The following is a 9,883-nucleotide window of genomic DNA, read 5'->3' on the forward strand; positions in this document are numbered from 1 at the left end:
CGAATGCATGCATCTATATCTTCACCAACCACTTCACATAGTGTCGGACTATCAGCCTTCTCTATAGGGCCTGATTGTTTATGTAATAACTCTGTTGTTTCTCAACTTACCTTATTCGTGGTTTACCTCTTACATTTTAATCTATTTTATCGAGAGATAGTTTTGGTGAAGTCATGATCAGATTCATCACAGTCCAATGAATTGAGTCTTGTCCAACTAAATTGAAGTGTTCATATTTCGTATCTCTAAAGTTCTCCAGTGTTCCTAAAGAGTAAACCTTGCGGGTTTGCATTTCCAGCTACTAACAATCTGAAGATTTTGTTTTCTTTCTTCTAAATTCTTCTAGATAGGGTTATAGAACCCTCTTCAACTATGGGATTTGTCTCAGAAAACCCCCTTGAAGTTAGGCGGTGTTGTAGATAACCCCCTCAAGTTTCAAAAGTGTAATGACCATTGTTAAAGAGGCGCCAGACGCTGCGGCCTAATAGCAAACGGCCTCGCACCAGAGGCGGGGCGGCTAGCTAGGGCACACGAGGCCGCCGCGGCACGCGAGGCGCGTGCCTGGGGCGCACCTCGTGTGCGCCTAGCGCGCCCGTCAGGCGCACCGACTCACTGCGCCCCAGCTGATGGTGCGTAGTGATGCGTAGTGAGTTGGGTTGTTTTGAATTAAACGGGTTTTAGGTCTGGTACCCCCATATTCCCATTAAACCCTTTTCTTCTTAGGGTTTCCAGTACTAATTTGATTATTTGACTTTATATGAGTTGTAGATACACACCAAGAAGAGGAATAGATTGGATCACAATAGGTTGCAGGATCTAGTATATTACAAATATAATCAAGCTTTGAAGAAAAGATTTGACTGCAGGGATATTGTTATTCCAATCAAGTTGATTGACATAGTTGAAAGCGACGAGTGGTTGTTAGGTCAATTTGGAGAGGGCAACAATGCGGAGAATGACTTGGTGGATGAGGAGGATGACCTTAGATAGGGTGTTGTAGGCGAAGCAATGAGAGTTAAAGAAAATTTTGGACCAACTTTAAGGTCTACTGCTAGGGTTCGAGGATCTTCAAGTGGTATTGCTTCGTCATCTAGGAGGAGCGAGCTGGACTCGGAGGATGAAGAAGAGTTCAATAAAGAAGAGGAGGAAACTAAGGCTGAGGAAATTTCACTTCAGTTGGATGACGATGATGACGAGGATGACTAGACACTATTATTTTGCTACTTGCTTATTTTGTTTCGTAGACTTTTGCTCATGTTGGATATTATCTTGCATTGTGATTTATGAAAACTTATGAACTTTTCTATGTTACGCATGCTAATTAATTAAGACTCTTTCGTGATTTAGTAGGTGAAATTATATTTCTTAGTCTTTTTTTGTGATAATTTATAAAAATATTGCTTATATGCTTCTTTGTCTTATGTTAGAATATATTAGTTTGAGTTGTGCGTCTCAATTCAGTGAGGCGCGCGCATCGTTGTGCGTCTTACGCATGGTGCGCGTAAGGGACCTTTGCGCCCTGCATTACGCCTTGCTTCTCGATAACACTGGTAATGACTAAAACTTCTCTTGTTTGAAAAAAAAACATATTTGAGCTAAAAAAACTATTTGAGTTAAAAAACCAACTAAAGTTAAAAGAACGCACAATTATTATTTTTTTAATGGAAGAACCCATAATTATTAGCCTTGAATTCAACGGGCTTTGATGAGTAAATACCATCTTTGAAAAAAACAAAGTTCAATTTTTTTCAAACGTTAGAAGCATGAATAAGTACAAAATGAAAGAAGTTTGAAGTTTTAAAAGAAAAAACTAATTTTCATTCAGACCTGGACCTAGCAATACACTAGAGGAAGAAGAAGTGAGGAAGATACAAGAGGTTTAACAAAAAAATTTAAAAGGGACAATAGGATAAATTACTAATCTCTTAGGGGTATTATGGTCATTTTATACCACACTTATTACATGTTTTGTTAGATTTAATATTGTTTTTAGTTTTTTTGTTTTTGTTGTTGTTGTTGTGGGGGAGGAGGTGAAAAAAGTTGAAGAGGGTTAACTCCTATTTTGAAAGTTACTAGGGCAATTTACAACACCCCCAAAATTGAGGGGTTTTTTCGAGAGTCAATACTTGGGGGTTTTCTGAGACAAACCCCATAGTTGAGGGGGTTTTATAAAATTATTTAGCTGAAAGAAGGATATTTGTGAACATATAGTATTATAGTATATACTAAAAGAGCATGTATGTCAGCGCTATCTACTTACAAACTATAATATTAGAAGCATATGATACACTATTATCATGCATAATCTCCAATAGGATAAGAACTAACCAGATACACACACTGTTGTTTTTATCAAAGACAGTCTCCGAACCAATGGATATGCTTACAAATTGATACTCGTGAACAAGATCAACTATTCAATGTGTTTAAAAGGAAAACTTGCTTTTTCTAAACACTGTTGCACATAGCCGAAGGATAATAAGTGCATAGAAGATGGGGAAAGAAAAACCTTGGTTTTGTGCATGGCTGCCGCTAGCCGAGCAGACTTAACTTGCTGCTGCGCAACTTCTACAGCTTTGCTGCCTCCAATAAAGTTTGGATGTGATGTGTTTATGTAGTCCATCTGCAACAGTTGATAAATCAATTAAAACAAAATCTTAACGAAAAGCAGAAACATATAATGTTTACAATATCACCAGAAGAGAGGGTTTTAACGAATGATTAAGGAATAGCCGAATAGGCAAGCATAGAACTGACTAACTGAGCAAAGACGCTAAACTTTTAAATATCTGAAAGGAAATCATTTATGAGGTCCAATATCATCAGTATAGTTCCTTTATTAAGCAACAGATGCATCTAAATTTTTACCATTCCACTAGAGAAGGTGTAATTAGCACTTCTATAGTTTAATGTATCTTCAGTATAGACAGAATTCTGAATTTTAGAACAAAATGCTAAGGCGATAAAGCTCAAACCTCAATTAAGGAACAAATAGATTAAAAAAAAGACTATTCCAGTAGAAATCAAATAAATAATCAACCTCCAGTAGAAATCAAAGAAATAATCAACCTCCAGTAGAAATCAAAGGTCCAGCTTATTACTTGCACATAAGCAACAATTTATTTGCATTCAAGCCTTTTCTACAACATAAAGCACTAAACGAGAAGTTCTTCTTGATCATTAGATAATTCACTCCGCATGGCTAGAACGCCGTTCATCTTCCATGTAATAATATCCATGTCATCTATTTTTATCATTCTACAAACTTTGAAAGTCCCAACTGGCAGAGAATACTCCATTCACCTTATACAGTCCAAGACATCGTACTCTGCTTTATTATGCGCCAGCTTAACTCTCATTATCCCTAATCTAAAAAATATTCATTAATACCATACTGGATTGATTTAATTTTTTGTTTGCTAAACATTGCTTACTTGAAATATTGACACGCCTTTATTTGATCAAAGCTATCCTTTACACCACTATATATTCATATGCTGCATAGTAATTACTATATTTACCAGTACCACTTATTTCTTAACCAATCAAATGTATATTTAATCCGTTAAATTTCTCAAATAGAAGCAATAATTTATCCCCAGACAGTTATTTTATGTTTTGTAGTTCAAAGTTCTAGATACAAAAGATGACCTTCAGTTAACAGTCAGATAAATCCAGAAAACAGCTCTTCTGGATTGATTTAATTTATTATGCGCCAGCTTAACTCTCATTATCCCTAACCTAAAAAATATTCATTAATACCATACTGAATTGATTTAATTTTTTGTTTGCTAAACATTGCTTACTTGAAATATTGACACCACGCCTTTATTTGATCAAAGCTATCCTTTACACCCCTAAATATTCATATGCTCCATAGTAATTACTATATTTACCAGTACCACTTATTTCTTAACCAATCAAAAGCACATTTAATCTGTTAAATGTCTCAATAGAAGCAATAATTTATCCCCAGACAGTCATTTTATGTTTTGTAGTTCAAAGTTCTAGATACAAAAGATGACCTTCAGTTAACAGTCAGATAAATCCAGAAACAGCTCTTCTGGAAAGTTGTTTAATCTGATTACACTAATTGTCAATTTATACATGTAATCTTTCCAACCCTTCAACAGCTATTGAAAAATGAATGATGTTCTTCCCTTTTGTACAGTTCATTTTATTCAAAGGTAACAAGATTGAGGAGACAATAAGGTACTCGCTCCATGTCGGCTTAAGCAGTAACAGTATGTACCAGACTTCAGAACCAAAAGTCCAATATGATGACATTCACGTCGGCACAAATAACCACACATATTAAAAAGCTCATGCAGAAAGATGACTGATAACTTGAATGCAGCAAAACTTGTATTTCACATTACATTATATGAGGAGCGATTATGAACTCGCAATCTCTATACATCACTCTATCTCTATATCCAGTAAGAAAGAAATTAGAGGCACATTTTATCAAAGAAATTGCATGTTCATGTGATTACTTATATAAACTTAAATGTGGAAAACCTTCCATGCACGTGTCAATCCTTGTCATTGTATACCCTCTTGTTTACTATTCTTCCACAATTTTTCTAAAGGATGGTAACATCGATAACATTTTCTTTACTGCCCAGGCTTTACACTATAATGTTTTTCCAGAAAGATTTATTTGTAACAAACTATTTACTTGTTCTAGTTAAGCGCGACAATGTCAATTTGAAATTCTCTCTCTCAGTAAAGGAATACCATTGCAACATGTAGAGGAAGCAGATAATCAAACATGAATATACTTAAACATGAAGCTTTTGAAGTGTATGTAAACATGTAGAGGAAGCAAATAATCAAACATGAAAATACTTAAACATGAAACTTTTGAAAGGTCTGTTCTGGTCACTGAGTTTGCCAATGCGAAAATAAACAATGCATTTAGTTTATAAATACCTCCATTGCAATGATATGAGTTATCATAGTCTCTGCAGGTTGAAGGCTGTCCCGTAAGAACTTCCCTATTACCTCGTCCATACACTTCCTAAGAATAGGAAATCGTTGCAGTTCATTAACTAAGCATTGGTGGCTCATCTACAGTGCAGAAATGACAAACTTTAAGACCAAGAAGAATTCATGCCTTGTCATATGATTAATGATATAAATATAATGGTATGTACCTTGATTAACTCATCATAGATAAATTTGATACATTGGAGGCTTGGATCCAATAAACGACCTATCTGTCTACGCACTAGAACCTCAAAAGGAACCTGCACATCATTGGACAAATCTTACAATATGATAGATTTGGAAATGAAGCAGGAAATTGGTGAAGCTGAACACAGATGCAAATATTTTGTCTTCCACAAATAAACTTCATTAGATCTCACCTCAGGCACAAACAAAGCACCTTTAGGACCTGTAGCATTTTGAATAGCCAAGCGAATATCTTCATCTGTTACATCTTCACATGGATCAACTTCCTGCAAAACAACGAAAGATATATAAACTATGATAAAGATAAAATAGAGAATATAAGAACCGGTAACTGTATAAAGTAATATTAGTATCGTCACCAAACAGCTATGGAGGTGAACATGCAACAACGACAAAGCCTTCATCCCAAATGGAGGTGGAACATGAAGTATGAAATAAAAGCATAATTATAAGTGAAGCAACTATATTAACTTCTATGCTATATGGATGTCAGAACTGCACACCTCTAAACTTCTCACGAAGATTGACTGGAAGATATAATGAATCCGGGCCCCACCTGAAAGCTCAGCCATTGACATCTCCTCATTCTTACCTTCGATCATTGAGGTGAAAGCTACAAGATAGAGGTGAATGCAAGAAAAGTAATCAGAATACAAGGTGTAACCAGTCATAAATTAACAAGGAGAATATTAAGTGACAGTTGCTCCACTTTGGGCCTCAAACTACAAGAAGGAAACATGCCTTAATTAGTCAGAAGATACAGATATAGTTAATGGAAATAGGCTACATATTTCAAGGTTTACATTAATTAGATTAATGGGCAAATGCCAAACCATATCAAAGACAACGTTAAGACGTGTTTGAAGCAAGTGTATTATATTGTCTTAACAGGGATCAGATGAAGGATGCCTAGTATAATGCTATTACAGCATCCCATGGTTCCATAGTCCAGTACCTCTTTCCGATGTCAAGATCGCACGCACACAAATCATGGTCATATAGCCAAACTCCGGAACCCTTACTTACCTCTGGTCTGGTTTTATCCTGCTTCTTCCTTCCATTCACCTTCTGCTTGCTCTGCTATTTACTAGAATCACAATAATCTCATATGGGTGTGAAAGATCATAAAAGAGTGTAACTGAAGGAAGACACTTCCCAGAAAACGTGGTTCCATAAGCGACATGCGACCGAATCAATCAAGAATATCATAATCAGATAAATCTGCTCAGGCCAGCTTGCTAACAGGATGGCCCAATACAAAACAAAACTTAGCTATAGCCAAGGATCAAATAAGAATAATAATGTGAATTATGGTTTCAATATCCCAATTAAGTACCCGTTGCATTGCTGGTAGGCCCACTTAGGTTAGGGGGCATTCTCCTCTCCTTACCAACCTCAAGTGTGCAATCAACATCTAGCTTATTATTGGTAGAAGTTTCATGCAACCTTGATTTTGGTTGTCGATTTTTTATTTGTTCAGGCGCCCCAGTGGCCACTGGTTCTCTGTTCCCAAACAAGAACAACAGTATTAAATTTGGTTGTGTCCTTTTAAGTTATCCATACCACCAAGATGTAGTTTAAAATGGCTAGCAAAATGAAGTAGCCTATTTAATTGACTTGTAAGATGAAGTATACGAAGATACCAAGCTAAACCCTAAGAATCCTGATTGAAAAGGCAAAGGCACAAACCTTATAAGATTTGTGTAGTACAACGAGAATCTCTAGTAGATTGGAATGGTAGACTGTGAGGAAAATCAAATACATTCACCCTAATTTTCCATAATCTATGCACTTACATGCTCTTGTATGTCGTTAAGTCTATGAACTCCACAGAAAAAAAAAGACACGAAAATTCAAGGAACTACCTTGGATAAATTTCATATTCCCACTTCTGTTTGGACAAGATGTTGAGAGTCTTGTGAGACTTCTATATGCATGGAAGATACAGAGGAAAAGTCCACAAAGAAATTTGATCTAAAATATAAGTTATTTATTTGGAAATACGCCTCAAGAAATACACTAAATTTGAATGAGCAGCAGAGAAGAATATGGCATTTCAACTAGAAAAAATAGGTGTTAAAATTTGCAAATCCAAGTTACCTTCGCAGTATTTTGTGAGCATGTTCAATAACTTCACTCCCTGACCAGCCTGTAGTTTGGGCAGCAAGATTAAAGTATTAACAACAAAAAGACTTTAAATTAAATACCTAAGGAATATCAAACAGAAAATGAACTTAGAGTAAAAAAGAAGTAACCAGATTAATAAGTAAAAGCATTCGCATAGAATAAAATGACTTAGAGGACTACTACCGCACGATGCAACATACCAGGAGGATTACAAAATCAAGTAATAATTGCTTAAATAAACCATAATGATAGTGTATCCAACTTACAGCAATACCGTGTTCAAAACATATTTAAAGTTTAAAGTATCAGCGGAACAAATAAATCATTTTATATCAATGGCTAACTATCGTCTGAGCTGCAGTGACGAGCTCCCATTATAGTAATTGCTTAAAGAAGCCATAGTAATAGTGTATCCAACTTACGGCAATACTTTGATACTGTCAATAGTAGTCTAGCTCAACTAACTAGCACATCATCTACAAGTGAAATAACTAGGCATACCTTCGATTCTGCAACATCACCATAGGCAGCATCAGCCTTTGCTACAGCCACTAATTGACTATTTATGCGGGACTTTAGTGCTGGAAGAACTGCCCTGATGTGTTGCACTAGAATCTGCACAAAATATTGGAAAAACAAAAGATATCAGCATTAAAAACTGGCCATGAGGATCAGTCTCTGTCATCTTAGAGAGAGTTGGATATCATAATGATACTAACAAAAGCACGATATGAAATTGTAGCAAGTTATCGATCATCTAATGAAAACATTGGTAAAACGTAACCTCCACTGTGAACTGTGTACTGCAGCAATGAACGGAGAAGAGCAAAGGTCACAGTTGCAATTACCTGATTTAGTTTTTTAGCTAGTTGAGGTATTCCACAACAATGAGAGAGACCATGGTACACCTGTGATCAGGAGAAGCTTCTAGTATACATTTTCAGAAGGCACAAAAACAAAGACACCATAATGAAGAACAAAATGAAAGCTGTTAAACTATGTACAGGCTGATTGCGGAAGAATGCCTCCTCTCGGGCCAGGGCATCTTTAATACTCAGGTTTTTGTTAATATCCTGTCCAACAATAAGTGGACAAACAAGTCAGAATATCTAAAGAGCAAAAGAAGTTCCACGTTAAATCAGAATTTACAAGATTTCCTTAACAAAATAAGACTGTCAATCTTATATTAATATGTAAATACTGTAAAAGCACTAACCATGCTTGCGCACTCCTTTTCATAAGCAAAGGCAAAAATTAAATAACGCTGACAAAAACAATCCCTTAACTCCTTCTAGAACATAACCACATCACTAGTGATGTGGATTTTTACATGTTTAAAAATATGAACTACAAATGTGATTCTAGATTATATACAACACACTAATACACACACAGAGAGAGAGAGAAGTGGATATACTTGGTACCAGGCACAAACTTGGTGCTTGATAGTAAGGTGGCACATTCTAATCCACTGATTCTAATTATCCAACCTATATGCACCCATGTACATGTGGTCCCCCTTTAAATGAGTGGATGGGAATGAGTCACCTCATTACCAAGCATCATTTTTGTGCTTGGTACGAAGCATACTCGTATTCCCCATATCTGTGTGTATATATATGAAGCGGCAGCTTATTTTACTAAATGAGCTACTAAAAGATAGTCATGCGGTGAGGCCCACGCTAAAAATCACATAAAAAATTGTGGACTTCACACATCTATTTCTTGGTAGCTCATTAAGCAAAATGAGCCACCACCTCATAACCATCAAATACACACACATGAGATTTTTGTTTTTTAACCCAAAGTTTTACCACCATTTATTTAAAATTCAACCACTTCCACAAATACACATACACCCAAAGTACCCCTTGTGACTTATTTATCAACCCAACTAGCAATATACTCTCAAACTTTATATTGTATTTTATAAAAAATTCTAAAACCCAACCCATTAGTTCTCTCTTTTCTCTCTTCATTCATTTCACAAAACACTAAACTCAAAGAGCTGTGCCCTATATTTTAGGTGAAGTTAATTCCTAAAATCCACCAAAGCTGATCAAACTATAGCTCTTTATGCGAAAACATAGCTTTTTAGGAGCAAAGTTAAACATCTTGTAAAGAAGTATAGCTTTTTATGACTAAAGTGTATCTCCTTATCATATATAACTCTTTATTGACTCTGCGACTCTAGGAAAGAAATTAATAGTGTGTAGTATGTCGTCAAGAAAATTGCTGGGAAAAAATAGAAGAAGATTTAATATCCATTGGACTAATTAACATAAATATGAAAGCTTAATAGTTATTAATTTTTTGGTTGAGCAAAGTATAGCACTTTATTCGAAAATATAGCTTCTTATGAGAAAATTATAGCACCATATACAAAAAATATAGCTCTCTATGACTAATGTGTATCCCTTTATTGGTATCATATTGCTCTTTATTGGTTCTGGGACTATAGAAAAGAAATATTTAATGATTGCAAATGGATTCACATTAAAACCAAATTAATGTCTTTTATGAAGAGAAATATTAATGGAGGCTAAGGAATAGATGG

General features: G+C 35.5%; 1 protein-coding gene across 2 annotated transcripts in view; it reads right to left on the reverse strand.

Annotated features, from left to right (window-relative positions):
- The window catches only part of LOC109830119 (dynamin-related protein 3A-like), an 18,254-nt gene that overhangs the window by 3,999 nt on the left and 4,372 nt on the right, over positions 1 to 9,883 (reverse strand). For both annotated transcript variants that reach the window (XM_020397276.1, XM_020397277.1), the window contains exons 5-13: positions 8,331 to 8,399; positions 8,175 to 8,234; positions 7,828 to 7,941; positions 7,300 to 7,348; positions 5,703 to 5,812; positions 5,373 to 5,465; positions 5,160 to 5,252; positions 4,936 to 5,073; positions 2,510 to 2,623 (exon numbers count right to left, since the gene is read on the reverse strand). In XM_020397276.1, coding sequence (XP_020252865.1) covers positions 2,510 to 2,623; positions 4,936 to 5,073; positions 5,160 to 5,252; positions 5,373 to 5,465; positions 5,703 to 5,812; positions 7,300 to 7,348; positions 7,828 to 7,941; positions 8,175 to 8,234; positions 8,331 to 8,399 — 840 coding nt within the window. The remainder of the gene's footprint in view (positions 1 to 2,509; positions 2,624 to 4,935; positions 5,074 to 5,159; positions 5,253 to 5,372; positions 5,466 to 5,702; positions 5,813 to 7,299; positions 7,349 to 7,827; positions 7,942 to 8,174; positions 8,235 to 8,330; positions 8,400 to 9,883) is intronic.

Source organism: Asparagus officinalis, chromosome 2 (assembly GCF_001876935.1).
Source record: "Asparagus officinalis chromosome 2, Aspof.V1, whole genome shotgun sequence".
Taxonomy (NCBI): Eukaryota; Viridiplantae; Streptophyta; class Magnoliopsida; order Asparagales; family Asparagaceae; genus Asparagus; species Asparagus officinalis.